Raw genomic sequence first — 21,512 nt, forward strand, 5'->3', positions numbered from 1 at the left:
AATGGCACTGACATATTTTAAGATATGTCAGTGCAGGTTACTTTCAGTTAAAACAGCTCAGACATGCATTTTAGTCTGAGACTAGACATAAGCCTTGTCTGTGAAACCGGACGATTAAGACTTATTTTCAGAAAACCCTGAATTGATTATACTTTTCTTACCCCATTGAAATTTTTCTAGGCATAAACCTAAATAATTTATTTAAAAAATATGTAATTCATTCATAAAACTATATTATTATTGTAAAATACATATTTCCTTAATTTCAATTATTTAATTAATGTAAAACCAGACAAAATTCCTAAATAATGAAAAAATTCAGTGCAGTTGATTAACATTCTTCAAAAGATGATGGGATGATGTCAGTTTATTATATCATTTCATACATAAAGTGGAAAATGTCACAGGAAATGGCTCTTAAAATAAAGATCTCTTCAGAGTGGGTGGAACGGAACATCCTGAAATGCAATTTTAATACCTGATTAGATATGGTGTTTGAAGGTTATGCAGAAGATTAGGGGTTTTTTGTGTGTGATGATGACTGATGAGATAAAAGAGCTAAACAAATGTCAATCAGCGGATTCTGTGTGAAGTCATTTTCTTTCTGGTAAAACGATCATGTAATTCTGCAGGATCGCAGCTCATTCATTCATTGTTCCAGATATTAAAACGGTGCTCAGATCTCACAGAGGCAATTTCACTTCTGTGGGAAAATGTAAGTCAATATGAGTCGCTCACTGTGTAGGGAGGATGGAAGGACGAAAGTGAAGTGATAGGAGCATCACATTTCATCCTTTGTAAAGAAAGAAGAGAAACCCTGTGTACAGAATTCAGTATTCAGGAAGACAGTACTTTGAGTTATATCAGAAATATTTGAGCCAGGTGTCCATGATAGAGCCAAATCAGAGAGGTGGAATGTGAGTGTCTTATGCCTCATGCACCTGGGGAACCAGTAGCAGTAAGAAGTAAGTACACATACTCTTTCCCTCACTGAAGGCACCAAGTTAGGACTGCTACTGGTTCCCCAGGTGCATGAGGTCGTCACAACAAGATTCCAGGGACGTATTTTCATATAACTTTAGGAATTTAGGGATTTGGGATAATATACGATTCTAAGCGTACACAATCAGTCCCATCCCATCCATGTTTGATATTTAATATAAATGAGGAGCGTTATTTTGGTCTAATAAGATTTTGGTGTAGACGGGGCTCCATGACAAAATCTAGTGTCACTTGTGCGGTCATGGTTGGGACAAAAACTCCAGTTAACAATTGCCTTTAGCTTTTTTGGGTTGCGACTGATTAGGATATGGTGCAAGACATACTGTATAGGGGGCCATTAACACCAAATGTTTTTTTGTGTGTTAAAAACGTCCATCTTGCACATGTTTACATAGAAAAGAAAAACAATTGAAAATCAGAGCAAAAACTTTCTGTGTGAACAGTCCTTAGGTCTGGTGGAAAAGGATCAAAGGGGATCTGGGTTCAAATCCCAATCTATGTATGGGGTTTTGTTAGCCTATGAAACCAACTTTACTTGATAGACAGTGAACTTTAGTTGAGAACTAACATTTCTCTGAGAAAAGCAGATTTGATATTTTTACTTCTTTTATGTTCCAAACTTGTGGAAGGTGAAATGTCATTGGACGGACCAAATTTAGACGTGAATGGGTGGTTTCCGTCATAGTATGTTTTCTTAAGAACTGGTAGTTCTTCAAATAGGAAGAAGACGACACGTGTAAGGTATCAGGATTTGACTATAGATATGGCCGATGATGTCATAGGCTGGGGGTGTAGATAAGTGTCTGATTACTTCATGCTGCTTCCTTTACTTGACAGCTACCTAGTATGTGGTTGCCATGGTTATACACTGCAGATACCTTTCGGTGTCCTGACTCTCAGCTGTTCACTACTGTGTATTGTGTTTTCTGGTCCACAGCATTGGGTATTTGGTATTCTGATGTCTTACCAGGCTTCTTAACAAGGCTAATCAACAGCTTTATAAGTAAGACAATGCTTCATTTGTGTCCTCGACATGTTTAGCATCCCAAACTTGACTTCATGATCTACTTGAGCAACAGCCTCTGTGAGTGGCTGTAGGAGTGCTGACTCACTCTCTGTGGCATAGGGGGGATGAACTACATGGTGCTGCCAGAGCCTGGTATCTGTGAGCATGTTAGTTTTACCCGGACAGGGCCCCCCCTGTCAAAACACTGAATTAAATTGAGCACAAGATCACAAGCCTCAGTTTATCCTCAGGATAGCATACCACAGACAGCGGGGGAGAAGACACGGAATGAGAGAATGAGTGTAGAGTGAGCAAAAGAGAGTGGACGTCCATAAACATACAGATATGTAATTTACTGTGTAATACCCGAAGAAAGCAATCCATTTGCATTCACTTTTATGTCATTGGCAGTTAATTTGGTGGCGCAAGACCCCTGGAAGTGTGTGATTTGAAATCTTACTTCTTTATGAGCACTCAGTTCTGCATCCAAGTTTTCTTTTTACCAGTCATCTGTGACTGATTATTTGGCTGATGACAACACTGATTCACTGAAGGCAAAAGTTCATTTCATTCTTTCTTAAAGGGGTCGTCGGATGCCCATTCTCCACAAGTTGGTATGATTCTTTAGGGTCTTCATGTAAAGTTTGTAACATACTTTGGTTAAAATTCCTCAATGGTTGTGTGTAAAACAACACCCTTTTTACCTCCTCAAAAACCGTTTCGGTGCATGTCTCTTTAAATGATAATGAGCAACTGCTCACCCCACCCCTCTCTTCGTGGAGATGACATCATATTGACATATGACATCATATTGCTCAGAAAATCCAAACGGCTTGATTATTGAGAGTGTTTAGGCTTTTTGAGGATTAAAAAAAAGGTTGTGTCCACACACTGCAAAGACACACTTATATGCAAACACCACATAAAAGTGAATTTTGCATCTGATGACCCCTTTAAGAAAAAAAACTTGGTAAATTACCTACTATAATATAACAATATATTTGCAAATCATGTGTTGCTTGCAAAATAATGTATTTCATCAGAATGCGCAGGCAATTATGACTGGCAGTCAGTGGATTTTGGAGCCAGATTGTGTAGTTCCAGAATATACTAGCAGGGTCTATCCTGGCAAACCTTGAGCCCTTGTTTTACCATGTTATTTTTGTGCCTTGTACTGAGCTTTTGCATGCGTGAATACATTACAGTATTGATAAGTATGGACCACATAGCTTGTTTATTGAATATTACAACAAGCAGTGATACATTGTATTTGTTTGTTTGTTTATCATAGTTTAATTGGGAGAATTCATTTATGAGATGGAATTTCATTTTTTTGGTCTTTCCTTAGAATGTATTTTGTATAATCTTATTTCTATAATATTTATACAAAGTATCATCTTGTGTACACTGCCATTCAAAATTTTGGGATCAGTAATATTTTATTATGTTTTAAAAGAAGTCTCTTACTTCTTACCATGGCTGCATTTATTTGATCCAAAATACAGTAAAAACAGGAATATTGTGAAATATTATTACAATATTACAAAAACCTTTCTATTTCAGATAAATGCTGCTCTTTTGAACTTTCTGTTCATCAAAGCATCCTGGAAAAATTAATAATCGATAATAAATTCAGCTTGCCATCACAGGAATAAATTAAAATGTAAAATATATCCAAATAGAAAACAGTTATTTTAAATTATAATAATATTTTACAATATTACTGTTTTTACTGTATTTTGGATCAAATAAATGCAGCCTTGGTGAGCATAAGACGTCTTACCGATCCCAAACTTTTGAACGGCAATATATATTTTCTTCTCTTTTCTCCTTATTTGTGTTTAATACTTTTTAAATAACTTTTTGTTTTGTTTTCTTATGCATCTGTCATGATTATTAGATGGTAATTCTTAAATCATTTTATGTAAAGCACTCTGAATTATCATGGTGTGTTAAATGTGCTATAAAAACAAACTCGCCTTACCTGGCTATAATATAAAAATAAATCGAAGAACCTGAGAATGCATGTCTGTTAATATTTTTCTCTCTGGTTATGTGTAGCCTGTTGCAGTGCATTCTCCCCCCCAGCGATGTGACGATGATGACGAAGGGGACTTGAACAAGACACTGGGAGTGCAGCGCTTCCAGCAGATCCTCACTCCCGCCCCGCGCGTGCCCGTCGAACAACACCGCACATTTAATGAGGAGGACTTTGAGTGTGAGAGCTTGTTATCATAAACCATTATACTAAATGAGAATGCATATTTATGTGACTGTTCACGGTGTTTATGCTGTTTCTATTTCAAAATTTTTGCTATTTATCTCCAAATGTGAACTTTAAAGACATAGTGATAGAAATGGGAGGGAAAAAATGTATTTCAAGTGTAATAAGAATTGTGTTCCCTGAGAAACTTTGCAGTCTCTGGCAAAACATTTGCATTCTCTCCCAAAACTATTGTGTTTCCAGAGAATCTTTGCATTCACTCGCAGAGCACTGAAATATAGTTTTTCATCCTACCTCATATTATTTCCATCACAAAAGTTTTCTGAGGAGACGGAGAAATTTTGGGAGAGAACACAATATTTCCTCCCATCTCATTTTATTTTTTACCACCACCATGTCCCTTAAGGGGCTCCATAGTGTGGCTCTTCTAAGTCTGTGATGTTTGTGGTATTTGTAGATCACCGTCACACCTCTCTACACGTTCACCACCCTCTGTCTAAACATCTCCCAGAGGACCGGAGGAAAAAGCCCGGGAGGAAACGGAAGGACTCAGGACGGAGGAGGAGTTCATCCATGGGAGCAGCTCCCCCGATAGATGAGGATGATGAGGATGAAGAGGTGGATGAAGATTCCTGCAGCCAGCAGGAAAGAGAGGGCAATGTCACCACCACACCTACACCGGACACAGACACAGAGGTGGCAGAGCGGGCAGAGGTAATCGAGGCTCACATACACATACACGCACACAACATGTTATGACATTGCTAACCTTTCTCTCTTCGGCCTGCAGTTTTTTGTATCACAAGATGACCCCAACTCCACTGTAAAAAAGAACGGTAAAGCCTCGCCTCATCGAAAACTGTCAATCATACCCCATTCAACACTTCACACCAGTATCAGCATCCCAGAAGATGTTGCAACAACCGCGTAAGTGAACACGCACGCACACATAGATTACCTACATGTATGTGCTCGCCCTAACCTTGTTTTGTTAACTTTGCAGGGGCAGAAATTGGGTTCGTAATCTACCCAATGGCAGACGAGTGTCTGCACCATGTTTGTTTCCAAGTTTGAGTTCTCCAGACGGCAGCTCTAAGCCCGGCCGCAGCTATGATCTGCAGGAGCGCCGCCGCACGGGCAACATGACGGGCACTGGGCTAGCACACTACCAACACATGCCCACCGACGAGAGCGAGGCACAGACGCTCGCCACGGTTGACCTGGATGGCATTAAGAGTGAGTATGTGGTTGTGTAAAATCTGACATTAACTAGACCACTGGAGAGTTTAATATATTTTAAAATGTTTTTTTTTTCTTCCTGTGATGGCAAAGCTAAATTTTCAGCATCATTACTCCAGTCTTCAGTGTCACATGATCCTAATATGCACAATCATTCTAATATGCTGATTTGACATTCCATTGATTTCTTAAAATCAATGTTGAATATTTTTATGAAAACTGTGATACATTTTTTTCTTTTTGACGAATAAAAAAAGTTCAAAAGAACAGAATTTATTTGAAATATGAATCTATTGTAATAAAAGTCTTTCTTTCAAATAAAATCCTACTGACCCCAAACTTTTGAATGGGAGTGTATTATATATATATATATATATATATATATATATATAATATAAATGTTTTGTGTGGGCTTTAGTACAGCAGTGTGAGCACAGATGCTGTAATAACAATAATGAGAAGAAGAAGAATGTTGATGATAATGATTATTATTATTATTATTAAATACAAAATTATATGATGTTTCTAAAAAAGAATATATACAATTTGTAATAATAAAATACAACCTATAAAATATTTCCGAAATACCCCTGAAACCTGTTTAAATGCCTTCTAGGCCTAGGGTATATAGTATAATATTATATATTATATTGTATTGGTTTTTAGTTTGGATTGTTTTTCAGTGTTAAGTAGTATGCATTATGCATTTTAGTAGATCATAGATTATCAATGACGTGTTTTGAGTGCAGGAAAATGTTTTTGTTTCCCCAGCTTCTTTTCTGTTTTTTCTAAGGTTACAAAGGACTTCTTTATTTACCTTTCTGTTCTCATTCTTCTGAGAATAAATCATGTTTTCAGTCTGTACATCTAACCATCTATGGCTGTGATTCAGGAATGTGGACATTCTCAAAGGGTACAGAGCTTCCCACTACAACTGTGCCTTTGACGTCTCTTTTGTATCCGTGTGTGTGTCTGTGTGTGTGCTGAATATACAGACAATTTGACCAAACAATAGATCATTTTGAGACATAAAATTGAGTCATGTTCTAGTGACCGCTCAGTGGAGTTTTTCAGTTTGTGTTTCTGTGTTTGGATGCTGAGTATTGTGTGTAATGTAGCCAGTATTGTCAAGGAAAGGTAAGCACTAAGTTACTGATACTCACAGACCTTCTAGTGTGTTACAATGGATTCAGTGTTGTACTGACTTGTTTGTTGTTTTCAACTCTTGGTTTAGTATTTAAACATCGTCTTGCTGTCTTTCTCGCAGGTCACAGGTTTGAAGATGTTCCTGGTGTGCGGCGGCACCTGGTTAAGAAGAGCGCCAAAGGTCAGGTGGTTCACATCGGCAAGGACCACAAAGAACCCAGCAGTCGCATCCGTACTAAGCTGGATCGAACCCCACATGAGGTGAGACGGCAGCCAACTAGATAATCTTTCTCCTGTCCACTTGGAGCTGTATCTAGGTGTTGCGTGTTTGATGTAGTAAATACAAATATTTGCATATTATGTCATCAGTATCACCTTAAAGCTGACGTGTGTAGTTTCTATAGTGTCACTAAACGGAATTGTAGAAATATGTTTAGTATTTACAGTATTAAAGTCCCCCTGTGGTGAAAATCAATCGTTTATATGTCTATGTGGTGTTTTTAATATGCTTTAAGACAAACCATGTGCAAATTTATGTCAACACCACTGCTGAGTATGTTCTCCTTAAAACTGCGGTGAACCAAAGACAGTTTCAAAATCGCAATTTGAAATCGCTGTTGTTTCTGACGTCACAAACTACATTGCAACCAATCACGTCAACGTCGTGTGATCGTCAATAAGTGAATCTCTGAGCTGGTGTGAATGAGTGGAGGCAGGGCTAATTTGCATATTCATAGAACCGCGTATACTAATTGAGGCAAGGGTGCACGTTTAAGCTATTTTAAGGCATGAAGAAAAAAAAATTCAAGAAAAAAAAGGTTTAAATATGTAATTTTAGTGATAAAAGATGAGTTTTAAGGGATACAATTATTGACTACAGAGGGACTTTAAAAGAGTATTTCCCAAACACTTCCCCATCTGTCACAAACATATAGCCACACCTGAAACTCACACGACTGGTTGAGTCAATATTTCTGTGTTTGCCTGGTCAAAATGCTCAAACGAAAAGATCAGTGTTTTGACACTTTTTAGGAAATCAACCCAGTAATAGTTTAAATATCGAGCAAATTGCACTCTTTAGCTTTAACGTTTTCTTACTCTGGGGAGGAAATACTGTAAAGAATAGTTTTAGATTGCATGCTGTACAAATAAAGCTGCAATATCTCTACTATTGGCTCACTGAGCCTGCTATTGTTTATTAGAGGAGATCATGGCCCTGCTACATGGACCACAGGGTTCGTCATGCCAAACAGCTGAAGGTAGGGCGGCAGAGAGCTGGTATGATTGGTTTGTGGAACAGCTGAAGCTTGCGTGTGGTGTTTAACTACCACTTGTTTGCTGACACCACATCTGTACCTCTGGTGTTGTGGAGGGCAGAGAATGGTCACTTTATCAGAACTGTGTATAACCAAGCTCATACTGGCAAAACTGTACTAGTATAGAGCTGTTCAGTTATTAAATGATGGTACTTTTTTTGATTTATGAGTAAAATAAGTTCTTAAAGTACTTAAAGAGACTTTAATGTTTTGTTCTACAACATAAATTACATGCAGCCATTATGTGGATTAAAAACTTTTACAGATTTCACAAAGATGTGAGTTTATGTAGTTTTCCAATCAGGCGGCAATTGTAGTCCTTATTATACACAACCATTCAAAAGTTTGGGGACAGATTTTTTTCTAAAATAAATTAATTCTTTTAATACTTTGGCAAAGGATGCAATTAATTGGTCAAAAGGGACTTTAAGCAGCAAAACCATTTTCAAAATTGATAATAAAAAAATGTTTCTTGAGCACCAAATAAACAATGATTTCTGAAGGATCATGTGACACAGAAGACTTGAGTAACGGCTGCTGTTTGCCACCACAAGAATAAATAAATTTGTTGGGATATATTTAAATAGAAAACTTTTTTTTTTTTTTTACAATATTTTACAATATTACTATTTTTACTTTATTTTTCTTCAAATAAATGCAGCCTTGATGAGTATAATACTTCAAAAACAATAAATCTTACCAAACCCAAACTTTTGAATGGTAGTGGATCTTATCTATTTTCAAAGCACACAACATATTCAGGATTCACATTTGAGGTGTGTAGTTTAAAGTCTCTTCAAGTAGTGTTAACCACATACTGTATTTTACCCATAAATTTAAACCTCTATTCTAAAAACCCATTAGAAATTCCTCAGGGAACTTCAAATGCTTGAAATTAGTTTTAGGACAACAAATTGAACAGCTCTACTGACAACACAACTACAGTTGAAATATGCAGACATTTTTGGCTGGCTTGCCTGAAAAGATTGCTCTCGTCTAAAAGAACTGCAGAGAGTTTGCTTCCTCTAACAAATGGTATAGCATTACCTGCCATGATGCATGAACTATATAAATACATTTTTTGCTTAAGGTTGTGACGTGTTGTAAACTTTTTGCTTTAAACGATTTGCATTTCAAACCTGACTCAATTAACATGTAATTTCTTATAACTTAATCAAATGACTTTTCATCAAAATGGCTGTATTGGAAAGCTGTGTAAGAAAGTTCATATAAATTATAAGTGTATGTGCTCTCTCAGGTGTTTGTTGAGCTGAATGAGTTAGTGATGGATAAGAACCAGGAGATGCAGTGGAGGGAAACGGCTCGTTGGATAAAGTTTGAGGAGGATGTGGAGGAGGAGACCGAACGCTGGGGAAAACCTCATGTAGCTTCTCTCTCATTCCGCAGCTTGCTGGAGCTCCGCAGGACCATTTCACATGGTGAGAGAGAGGACAGAGACCAGAGGAGACAGAAATGACTGAAATACAATTATTTTATTATTGAATCAAATATAAAAATATTTTATCTTATATAATAATATTATATAATACTAAATATTTGTATTATTTTATTAAAATGTTTTTTAATTATTTTATAAAAATATAATATGTGAATTGATTGCTTGCCTATATACTTTTTATTCTATATATATATATTTAAAGAGGACCTATTATGCTTTTTTACATTTTCAATTTTTTTTAGTTTGAGCATGAAAAAGTTCTGCAATGTTAAAAACACACAGTCCACTCCAAAATGAGTTACTCTCTATATCAGTAAGCACTGATTCTGAATTCCCTGAAACGCTTCAATTGTAGCCTTGAGTCACAATATTCCTCATTTAAATCATTTAAATAAAGTGGGAGAAAGAGAGTATGTGCTCTCCATACATAATAAAACGTAATTTTGTGGAAATAAAAAACAATTTTTATACTATTGTTTAATATATTTATTTACTTGGTCAGTGTCGTAGTGTTTTTTTTTGTTTTGTTTTTTGCTGTTGTAGAGTGAAATGATTGAAATCATTTGGCGAAGTGAAATGGACATGTAATGCAGTCAAGAAGACCTGCCTGGAAACTATTTCAGCCATGAGTTTCCCTGAAAATAATTGCACGCCTAAGAATGTTCGTCAACCAATCAGATTCAGGCATTCAACTGCCCCATAGTATAAGTGAAAAATAATGTGTTTTTTAAACTTTCAAGCAAGAAAACCTATTCTAGTAGACCCTAAAGACAAAACCAATCAAGACTTTGTAAAAGGGCATAATATGGCCTCTCTAAAATATATTCTGAGCACTATATTACAGCCAGCTTGTAACTAAAATGCTTTCGCTGTAATTACGTTTTGTGGGGTGTTTTGGAAGTGATGTCTTTTGGTGTGTCTGATGTATTGATGATATAATTTTGCAGGTGCAGTGTTGTTGGACCTGGACCAGAAGACCCTTCCTGGTATTGCTCATCAGGTTGTGGAGCAGATGATTATCACAGATCAGATCAGAGCACAGGACAGAGCCAACGTGCTCCGAGCCCTGCTCCTCAAACACAGGTTAGTTCACATAGGTTATGTGAACATTACATAGCATATCTCAAAAAGCCATAAATAATATCCCGTTTAAGATACTCACCTATTCAGGAACATCTTACACATTTGGATTATGCAGCTGAATCTTCTGCTTTTTGTTCTTCTGTTTGTCAGTCACCCGAGTGATGGCAAGGAGCACAGCTTGTTTAAACGGAACATCTCTGCAACCAGCCTTGGCTCTCTCATATCTCATTACCATAGCAATAACCATATCGCCGCACCCGAGCCCCCTGCCACAGACCCGCTCATTGGAGGACTACGTAACTTTGAGTCGCGCGGTAGTGTAGACTTCGATAAGAATGAGGTACTCTGTTCATTACAGTCTGTGTGTGTGCTTTTGAGAGTCAAAGAAAGGTAAAATAGACAAACAATAGACCTTTTCCTCATTGTTTCCACAGAAAGACACACCCCAGTTTTTTGGTTTACACAAGGCCAAATCTAAACATGAGCTGAAGTTGCTTGAGAAGATTCCCGAGGATGCAGAAGCGACTGTTGTCCTTGTGGGTGAGTTTACTGTCTGTTCTCAGCTCTGTGATATCACAAGAGTAGGCATATGACATACTACATCTGTTAAAGCCTTGATGCAGATGAACTCGATTTTCACAGGTAGCGTGGATTTCCTGGACCAGCCCACCATGGCCTTTGTGAGACTGCAGGAAGCAGTTCTGTTAGAGTCAGTTCTAGAAGTGCCGATTCCAGTACGGTTTATATTCGTGCTCCTTGGCCCGCCCAGTGCCAATGTTGACTACCACCAAATCGGCCGCTCCATATCAACGCTTATGTCAGATAAAGTAAGCACATAAGACACTATCAAGTCTCATTAAATAACTGATAGTTCATCAAAAAAATATGATCTATCTATCTATCTATCTATCTATCTATCTATCTATCTATCTATCTATCTATCTATCTATCTATCTATCTATCTATCTATCTATCTATCTATCTATCTATCTATCTATCTATCTATCTTTAAAACAAGACTTTCGGAGAATGTACTCAACCCTTTTGAAGTTTGAGGTTTGGTGAGATTTTTTTAAATGTTTCTCTTAGTCTCTTATACTCACCAAGGCAGCATTTATTTGATCAAATATACAGTAAAAGCAGTAATAATATTAATATGATTCATATTTTTGTGGATACTGAGATGCATTTTTTTCATCTGCATTTTTTCATGCAGATTTTTTGAGGAATAGAAAATTCAAAAGAACAGCATTTATTTTAAATATTTTTTGTAACATTGTAAATATCTTGATGGTCACATTTAATACATTTAATGCATGCTTGCTGAATAAAAGCATTAATTAAAAAAACAAAAAAATCTTACTGACCCCAAACTTTTGAACAGTAGTGTTGTCTAACTGCTCTGTGAGCCAGTTTTTCCACTGAGTAAAAATGGTATTTCGAACGTCCCTTCCAGCACTTTCATGAAGCGGCATATTTGGCAGATGAGCGCCAGGACCTGCTGACAGCAATCAACAGCTTCCTGGACTGCAGTATTGTGCTTCCTCCATCTGAGGTTGGAGGAGATGAGCTGTTGCATTCTATCGCTCGCTTCCAGAAAGAGATTCTGCACAAGAGACATGAGCTAGAGCTCAAACTACAGGCCAAGGAGCTTAAAAGCCCTGAGGACATGGGTACAAGGCTCTTGCTCATATGCAGAATACATAAGTGAACAGATCAGTTTCCTGTTTATCCAAAATAAATGTACTGAATGAGCATTTTATCTCCCCTTTTTTTCATTCTAAATGTATTCTTTCAGCTCTTCATCCACCTTCGAAACCTATAGACGATCCTCTTCAGAGGACGGGTCGGCTGTTTGGCGGGGTTATCAGAGATGCACAGCGCCGCTACCCTAAATACATCAGTGATTTTAAGGATGCCCTAAGTCCTCAATGCATGGCCACAGTCATATTCATTTACTTTGCTGCCCTTTCACCTGCTATCACCTTTGGAGGACTATTGGGTTAGTTAAAGCTGTTCTTTTTATTATTTAAAGCACTGTTTTTCTGATGCAACTAAAACAAGGTACCACTGCCTGATCAAATAATTTCTCTCTTCCCCAGGTGAAAAGACAGATGGTTTGATCGGTGTGTCAGAGCTGATTATTGCCACTGCCATGCAGGGAATGTTGTTCTGCTTGCTTGGGGCTCAACCTCTGCTGGTGGTGGGCTTCTCTGGACCCCTTCTAGTATTTGAAGAGGCCTACTATTCAGTTAGTATTTATAATAACTAAGTACAAATTCTACAAATTCACTAAGATCAAATTGCACCCACTGATAGTGCTTTTTTATTATGAACAAATTGCACTCAAATAGCACTGAATTGTGAATAAAGTGCAATTTATATTTAGCCTAATTTGCTTACAATGGTGTTTTTAGACAGTGAAAATGACAGTGATTAAATTGAAATACTCGCTGTGCTATTGCAATGCATTTAGTACTCGGTTTAGTAAAGGGTACTCTATGTAACTTTTGGCCCTCTAGCATTTAAAAAAAACTATGCATTTTGCGGAAGAACAATGTCTCTGTGACAATTTACAATTGAAACTCTGCAATGAAATCTGTTAGTGAGCTACAAATGGCAAGTTATCTATTCAATAAAATACCTTAATCACCTGTTGAGTAATGAAAACGCCATCTCTGCGTTGCTTTTACAACATTTCAGATCCCTCAGTTCTCGCCATCTCCGAAAAGCCAAGCCAATGTTGACTCTTGTTTTATTACGAGCTCTGTCGCGTTCTCTTTTTGCCAGCACACTCGCCTCTGTTCTGTTTTTTTTTTTTTATTCCCTGGAGGTTCGATATTTAGCTGGTTCATGTCTAACTTTCTTGCTCATTGTGACAACTAATCTATGGCACACCCACACCATAAACACATTAAACATTAAACACATTAAAGACACACACAGGCGAGTGATGCATATATGCAATTTCCTGCGAAAACCATTCTGACAGGTCTAAAATATAAACGCTTATAATAGGCTTACCATAGTGAATCAGGGTAAGACCAAAACACTTTTTGTAAGGATTAATTATGTATTGACTCAATATTAAAAGTTTGTACATTTTGAAAAAAAAAAAAGTTACATAGTGTAACTTGAATAAGACAGTTTTTATGCTGAATTGCTGCATGAAAAAGTGGTGCAACTGTTTAGTGAATTCGCCCCACAAACAAACTCAGCTGTAAAATGTTTCACTGGAATGATATAGCAGGAAAATCTGAATGTGACCATGAATCAATGTGTTTGCAGTTCTGCAGGTCCAATGAAATCGAGTTTCTGACGGGACGTGCATGGATTGGAATTTGGTTGGTCATCATTGTAGTTCTCACGGTGGCCTTTGAAGGGAGCTTCCTGGTGCGATTTGTGTCACGCTTCACCCAAGAGATCTTCTCCATCCTCATCTCTCTCATCTTCATCTACGAGACCTTCTTCAAGCTGGGCAAAGTATTGAGATGCTATTTGTTGTTTAAACTAACGTTCAATAGTGTGAAATGTTTTTGAAATGTTTTAATGTTTAGGTTCACCTAGGCTGCATTTATTTGATCAAAAGTACAGTAACATTTGTACAATTGTTTGGGTCAACTGAATGCATCTTTGCTAAATAAAAGTATTCATTGATTTAAAAAAAACCTTTGGACAGTAATGTATGTTTATGAGAGAGATTTAAATGCAATTAGCAGATATTCAGACAGTCTTTGTCTACTGTGCAGATCTTTATGGATCATCCTCTCAAGAGCTGCTATATGCGAGAAGAAAATGACACTGCCTTACCAACACCCAGCAGTGACGGCAGACCTGCAGATACCTCTCAAACCCTGAACCAGCCAAACACAGCTCTCCTCTCCTTGGTGCTCACGTCAGGCACCTTCTTCATTGCCTTTTATCTGCGTAAATTCAAGAACAGCGCTTTTTTCCCTGGCAGTGTAAGCTAGTATCCCAATGTTCATTCTAACATGGGGTGGCATTTACTTGATTCTGTGTGTGATGAAGTGTTATTGACCATAGTGATATTGAATCTTATTTTTCACACAGCTCCGAAGGGCAATTGGGGATTTTGGAGTTCCTATCGCAATCTCCACCATGGTTCTGTTGGACTACAGCATTAAGGACACTTACACACAGGTGACACATGAAGACATGTTTACATAATTTGATTAATGTATAATGTAACTAGTTTAGTCTTAGCATTGTCCACACAAACATTCAAATTCATTGCACATTAAGCAAGATTTTAAATTACACATTTCAAAATGACTAAAGACCAGGATGATATTAAAGGGATAGTTCACCCAAAAATTTAAATTCTGTCATCATTTAAATACCTCATGTTGTTCCAAACCTGTATGAATTTCTTTGTTCTGCTGAACACAAAAGAAGATATTTGGAAGAATATGGGTAGCCAAATACTTGATGGGCCCATCAACTTGGTTACATATTCTTTAAAATATCTTCTTTTGTGTTCAGCAGAACAAAGAAATTCATATAGGTTTGGAACAACTTGAGGGTGACATTTTGACATATGACATTTTGAAGTACTTGAAATTGTAGGAAATGTTTAAGGAAATTAAACTTAAAAAATAAAAATGTTTCCTTTTTTTAAATAACAAATTAAAAAAAAAACGACCCCCCCCCCCCACACACACACACACAATTTAAGACCAATTTTGAAACTATCCAAAGATTTAAAACAGTAATTTATTTTATTTTTTTCCTATGCTTTTTTTGAGACTTTTGAAAAGGGACATTTTGAAAAGTGAATTAAAGACATTTTAATACTTTTTAAACATCTATCCTCCATTAATTAAAGTCCCACGATATTACTATCTGAGACGATCATCTCAGTACTTGTTTGTAAGATGCAGTCACATTTACTATTGTTCAATGAATTTTTTTCACAGGCGATGTTCAGATATTTATTTAATAGGAATCCACATTATCTGCAATTTTGCATGAGGGTGTAATATTTCCCCACACATAATCTCTATGTTGACCAACAGAAAGCTGCTTGGTTTAAAATGAGCTTCTTTGTGAGCTGTGCTACACTATCAATATTTTTTGCCAACTTCGCTGATGTGACCGTGCTTTAAGAGTTATAAGTTACCCCATGCTTGTTATTTGATTAGAGACTGGAATATCTCTGCATGTCTTTATGGTCTTTCTTTCCTCCCCATATAGAAACTAAGTGTGCCTGATGGCTTCTCTGTGACCAGCCCGGACAAGCGCGGTTGGTTTATACACCCTCTGGGCTCTGATGGCCAGTTCCCCATCTGGATGATGGTTGCCAGCATTCTACCGGCTCTGCTCGTCTACATACTCATTTTCATGGAGACTCAGATCACTACGTGAGTCACAGGCATTCACTAATCTGATCTGACCATGCCTACTAAAACCTCCATTATATTAGTCCTCTATTTTATTTTCCTTTACAGTCTCATTGTGAGTAAGAAGGACAGGATGCTGGTTAAGGGGTCAGGGTTTCACTTGGACCTGCTAATCATCGTGGTCGCGGGTGGGATTTCAGCGCTCTTTGGGCTGCCATGGTTGACTGGTGCTACAGTCCGTTCTGTCACTCATGCGAATAGTCTGACGGTGATGAGCAAAGCCGTTGCTCCTGGTGACAAACCTCGAATTCAGGAAGTAAAAGAGCAGAGAGTAACAGGATTTCTGGTGGCGTTTCTTGTAGGTGAGTGGCTTAATTTCAAGGATGATAAATATATATCTGCACCATATTGGTTAGCCGCCAATTTAGTTTATCGCTATCTGTTTATATTGGATGTACTGTATAAATTGGCTGGTATTAGATTTTTATTTGTTACATGCCTATTTCTCCTATTTTACATTTTGATTAAATTGCCATTGTCTAACACTCAATCTAATTTCAATCCAATACTCAAATTAATCTTTAAAATACAAATTATTTAACACTTAGGGTTAGGGTTAGGGTTGCTCACACTAATACTTAATAATAATTTACTCAATAATACTTTATAATAATAATACTTTAATAATTTAATACAATTAAATTTAATCTTTTGCAAATCTCACAATGATTATTCATTTTTTCCATACTGTACATTATAATGTTGTGATGCCTAATTTAAAATGCTTATTGTTTAAAATTCAAAAAAGTATTCAAAATATTATAGAATTTTAATACTGCCATTAATTACTTATAGGCCATTACATGAAAATAATTATTGGTTTATAGAGTGCAACAGTGCCCGCCCACTTTTTCCTGCAAGTATTTTTTTTTTCCATTCATTTTTCCTATAGGGATTTCAAAAAAGTCTTTGTTAAAGCATTATAAGCCATGAACCAAGCCAACCAGCTACAAGGAGAATCATAACATTACAAACTTTGATTCGAAGCAAAACATTTATTTAAAAACGGACAAAAATACAAGGTACAAGACTGTGTACTTAATGGCTTTAGTGATAGAAAGAACTACAATCCCATGAAGCATTGTAAACAGCATAATCAGATTAAAAATATTACAGAAATATAAAACTACTCATTTAAAAATGTTGATTATATATAAAAGTTCATTGCAAAATATGCATGCATATTCAAATATTTAAGTATTTTGAGAGTGTAGAGAGAACAACTCTATTACATCATTAGCGGTGCTTCATGGGAGTGGGCGGAGCTAATACAATCTTTTGGTGCGTTTTTCTGTACAGCAACATGGGTAATGTAGTTAAACATGATTATTTGAAAGAAAGATAAGTTGAGAGAATGCTGGCTAAAAGCTTCAACAGAAGCAAATACTTTTAATTAACAACCTCGTAGTTCACAGTAAGGCTGTCTTGAAAGGTTTATAAGTTATCATTGAAAGTCAATTTACCTATGGAGAAATACATTTTTTTAGTTTTTACCTCCGGAAACCCGACAGTGTCTCTCCATTGGTATCAGCCAGAATTTGATCAGAATCAGTGCATCTCTAGATAAATTAGTAGTGAATGGCCAGTTGTGGCCATTACTGGTTGTATTTTCTTTATATTTGTTGTTCAGAACTGACAGTATATAAACCCTCTTCCTTCCAAAGGTCTCTCGATTGTGATTGGAGATCTTTTGCGGCAGGTTCCTATTGCTGTGTTGTTTGGTATATTCCTCTATATGGGAGTGATGTCTCTCAATGGGATCCAGCTAACAGAACGCATGATGCTGCTATTCATGCCACCAAAGTACCACCCTGACCACACCTATGTCCGCAAGGTTCGTTTCAGAGATTTCAGCTAATCACAGTATTCACCATTCTTAAATCAATATTCTGATGACATTAGGTCTGGAATGCCGTTCTCTTCAGATTTAGCTGTGCTTTAACCTTTGGACTCGTCTATTTCAGGTGCGTACTCTCCGCATGCACCTGTTCACTTGTTTGCAGCTGGTGTGCCTGGCTGTGCTGTGGATTGTAATGTCAACCGCGGCCTCTTTAGCCTTCCCGTTTGTCCTAGTCCTCACTGTGCCATTCAGGAGGTTCCTGTTGTCCCGAATATTTACTCAACGTGAGATACAATGTGTAAGTGTTTCTTTTCTTTCAGTTTAAAGGCAAAATGCTATTTGTAGATATGGTGTTTAATATAGTGCGTTCAATACTAAAATATAAACTCATATTTCTCATATTTCTATTTTTTACTTGTATTACAGCATATATATTGCATATATATATATATACATACATACATACATACATACATACATATACATATATATATATATATATATATATATATATATATATATATATATATATATATATATATATATATATACGCACACAACAAGGCTAATAATAAAATGTGAAATCTTGATTTGACCATTGCCTTTAACACTGTTCATTTTATCTGTGTGACAGCTTGACGCAGATGATGCAGAGCCGTCATTTGATGACAGAGAAGGCCAAGATGAATATACAGAGATGCAAATGCCAGTATGACCTCATTCCTCTTCTGTCACTACCTGGGCTGTGGCCTGACTTTCTTTTCAGGCAGAGATGCCCAAATGTACTGCCTGTCTTTTTTTCCCCCTTTCTTTAATCAACGTTTGTCTCATTTTGTTTTTTGCTTAATTCACGGAGACGTTATATTTATACATATGTAAAAGTATTGAATAGTTGCTCAGTGTCACTTGTATCTGTTGCGTGAAGAAATGTTTGTCGCCTGTACTATTAATATTTTATCTGTTTATTTATCAGAGTTGAAATGTTATTGTGTTATGTGTGTGTTATGGAGCGTTAAATGAATTTATGATCTCCATTCAGCTCAAAATGGCACAGGAAGCACTTAAAGGTAAATTTAAAATGAAGCCGTTTTTACTGCTTATCAGTTTGTTTTATTTCATTGGAAGATTGCATATAATGAACTGCTAAAAATGAACAACTGTACAGAATAACATTAATGCAAATTGTGTATACATATACTGTATGCATGTATGTCTGTGTTCAATATTTTTGTAGCTAAACAGAAATGTATATCTATAAGCATTGCCACTAGCGACGAAACACTGGTTGCAGTCACAAGTTTAATTGGAAGAAGAAAATATATGTTTTTCACAACTGTGAATATGTTGTCTTTTGAAAATGGTTGCATAGCTATTTTGAAACCAGCACCAGAGCACCAAAGAGGACCGTGTTTTTATCACACGAACCCTAAGGGAATCTTTTAAGTAGTCTTAAAAGTTAAAATAATACATGGACACAAAAAGAGTAATTTGATTATGGTTGATTATTATTTACCCAGTTTGTATGAGAGAAAATGATTGTGCAAAGGGTTGCGTTTTACACTATCTCTGCTATGTTGAATAATGTTGTTATGATTTAAATATCACCAAGCACACTTGTGAAATGGTTTGATCGTTTGCTGCACTACTGTTTAGTTTTATTAACAGGTTCCATAGGTGAATATTTGTTGTTTGAGGTACTGATTTAGAATGTAAATTAAGAAGCAAGTGTAGATTTGGTATAATTATGTATCATGTGTATCATGTACATTCCAGTCACCAAGATGATCTTGCGAATAATTAATTTTATAAAGAAGGGACTACATCTAAGATGTTGTTTAGTCTGTTGTGTATGGTTTTAAAAATGTCAAATTGTGTATTTTCCCCTTCTAAAACAGTTCTCTACTGTTTTCATAACTATCCCACACCCTGTAGTAGTGCCTTTTTCACTCGATTGTTCCTTTCAGATACAATATTGCTTTTAAAAAGCTGAAGTGACCTTAGCAAGAAAACACAGCAGGTGTGATTGAGAAAGAGGTGTTCAATAACAGATTTTTGTGATTATTAATTAATATATTACTGTGGAATGTCAATGATTTGGGCAAATGTTTTGGTTTTAGCTCTGTAAATATATAGATGCAGGCCCAACAAAATAAAATAATGGAACTGATTTTACATAAGACTTTTTGTCTTATTTTTTTATTTATTATTTTACACACATCAAGCAAATTAATTATGAGATTTTGTTGTTATATCTTGTTGAAGTGCTAAAATGTTTTCTGCCATATTGACTGAAATTAGTGCATTTCAAATGGTAATACCATTACAATATTGTCTCAATTAATCCTCAAATTTTAAAAACAACCGAATATATCAGCCAGTCGTCACTAAACTAAACACATATCCTCTATCGAGTGCAACATTTATGTTCTCCCTCTATGCTAGAATGCTATTTTACAACTCAGCGTAACCTGAAGCAAGACAAACTTACAAGAAAGCACAATGTAGTCATATGTGCCAGATATGAAGTGAAAAACTTTGCAATTCATGTGTTGTAGTGGTAGTGATGATCAGTGCTATGATGAATGACTGTTCACTCCATTAATGCACCTCTGCTGCCATCTCATGGCCACTCAATGCTGGTAGCAACAAGATGTCTGTAAGCACAGAAACACGCAGAGAAACCCGCAGAGAAACCAAGAGTACATGGCCCAAACGTTGACTCACACACTTCTGCAGCATTAATTAACATTTAATAATTACATTTTCGGGGATCTTTTTCATAATGGATGGAAAACTCTGCAATTCTCAAATACAATAATCTAAACAAACAGTTTACATAAACATGAGGTGAGCCTCAAATATTATAGTCACTTTGCATGATTTTCTTGCAAACATTGTTCCATGACTTTTTCATTCATTTTAATTTTAAAATTAAGATTTTTCCTTTAATATCTGAAAAACCATGACTGTGGGAATCCTGAGAACATTTAGAAATGACCACGTACACTAATAATCGTGGATGACTCAGTTCATGCCTGTTCAGCTCAGTACCTATCACACTGACATGTGACAAAATGCTGCATAAATACTATAATAATCCATGAATGATAGACTTGTTTTCTCATTCACTTCAGGGATCTGTGTGAAGCATCTCTTTCAGGCTTGGTCAAACTGAAGGGGTTGAGTCAGTCACAGCTGTCTCCTCCTTTCCTCGTGCCATTGGTCAGTTTCACATAAAGAAATATCGTGACGATTGTGTGTACAATCAGAGAGCACGAGAGAGCGAGATACAGTCAATGGCACTTGTTCTAAGGCTGAGGGAAATCAGTGCCCGACTGTGACAGTGATTCACAAGCAGGCACCAGCGTCTCTGCAAACGAAGATAATCTCAACACACTAATTAGAACCGACTGTTTTTGGCCTGCAGAGACGAGATTTCTGGAGCGCGGAGGCCGTGCGAGTCTCCGCGGCAGCAGAATGAATGTGGGCACCCAAACCAATCGGTTTCGCACTTGAAGTAGTTGCAGGGTTGGCAAAGAGTCCTCTTTTACATGGCAACCAGTAGATATTTTGTCATGTTAAATGGCCAGCCATAAAAAGAGAGCTATATAGCAATTGTGAACTAATATTAACGTAGTTTATGGTTGTTAGATGCATACACGGTAGATTACTACTTTGGTTTTGCGAGTTTAAAGCTTGAGAAAGTCGAGCTTTAAAATGTTGAAAAATGCATAAACACTTTTATTAATATAATTTAGAAATGTATCAATGTTAAAA

The 21,512-nt window shown here is 36.6% G+C and overlaps 1 protein-coding gene across 3 annotated transcripts in view; it reads left to right on the forward strand.

Moving 5' to 3' along the window:
- slc4a2a (solute carrier family 4 member 2a) overlaps window positions 1–19,908 on the forward strand; it is a 29,014-nt gene extending 9,106 nt beyond the window's left edge. For 2 of the 3 annotated variants that reach the window (XM_084119997.1, XM_084119996.1), the window contains 22 exons: window positions 4,070–4,226; window positions 4,690–4,946; window positions 5,023–5,159; window positions 5,236–5,468; window positions 6,739–6,878; window positions 7,820–7,876; window positions 9,192–9,372; window positions 10,340–10,475; window positions 10,626–10,815; window positions 10,910–11,015; window positions 11,118–11,302; window positions 11,932–12,148; window positions 12,274–12,477; window positions 12,578–12,726; window positions 13,764–13,958; window positions 14,225–14,437; window positions 14,547–14,636; window positions 15,690–15,856; window positions 15,944–16,197; window positions 17,560–17,729; window positions 17,860–18,033; window positions 18,370–19,908. In XM_084119997.1, the coding sequence (XP_083976123.1) occupies window positions 4,070–4,226; window positions 4,690–4,946; window positions 5,023–5,159; window positions 5,236–5,468; window positions 6,739–6,878; window positions 7,820–7,876; window positions 9,192–9,372; window positions 10,340–10,475; window positions 10,626–10,815; window positions 10,910–11,015; window positions 11,118–11,302; window positions 11,932–12,148; window positions 12,274–12,477; window positions 12,578–12,726; window positions 13,764–13,958; window positions 14,225–14,437; window positions 14,547–14,636; window positions 15,690–15,856; window positions 15,944–16,197; window positions 17,560–17,729; window positions 17,860–18,033; window positions 18,370–18,450 (3,693 nt within the window). In that variant the 3' untranslated portion in view covers window positions 18,451–19,908. The remainder of the gene's footprint in view (window positions 1–4,069; window positions 4,227–4,689; window positions 4,947–5,022; window positions 5,160–5,235; window positions 5,469–6,738; window positions 6,879–7,819; window positions 7,877–9,191; window positions 9,373–10,339; window positions 10,476–10,625; window positions 10,816–10,909; window positions 11,016–11,117; window positions 11,303–11,931; window positions 12,149–12,273; window positions 12,478–12,577; window positions 12,727–13,763; window positions 13,959–14,224; window positions 14,438–14,546; window positions 14,637–15,689; window positions 15,857–15,943; window positions 16,198–17,559; window positions 17,730–17,859; window positions 18,034–18,369) is intronic. The other variant, XM_084119998.1, reaches the window with a different exon arrangement.
- Window positions 19,909–21,512: the final 1,604 nt, after the last annotated feature.

Source organism: Abramis brama, assembly GCF_963993115.1.
Source record: "Abramis brama genome assembly, chromosome: 7".
Classification (NCBI taxonomy): domain Eukaryota; kingdom Metazoa; phylum Chordata; class Actinopteri; order Cypriniformes; family Leuciscidae; genus Abramis; species Abramis brama.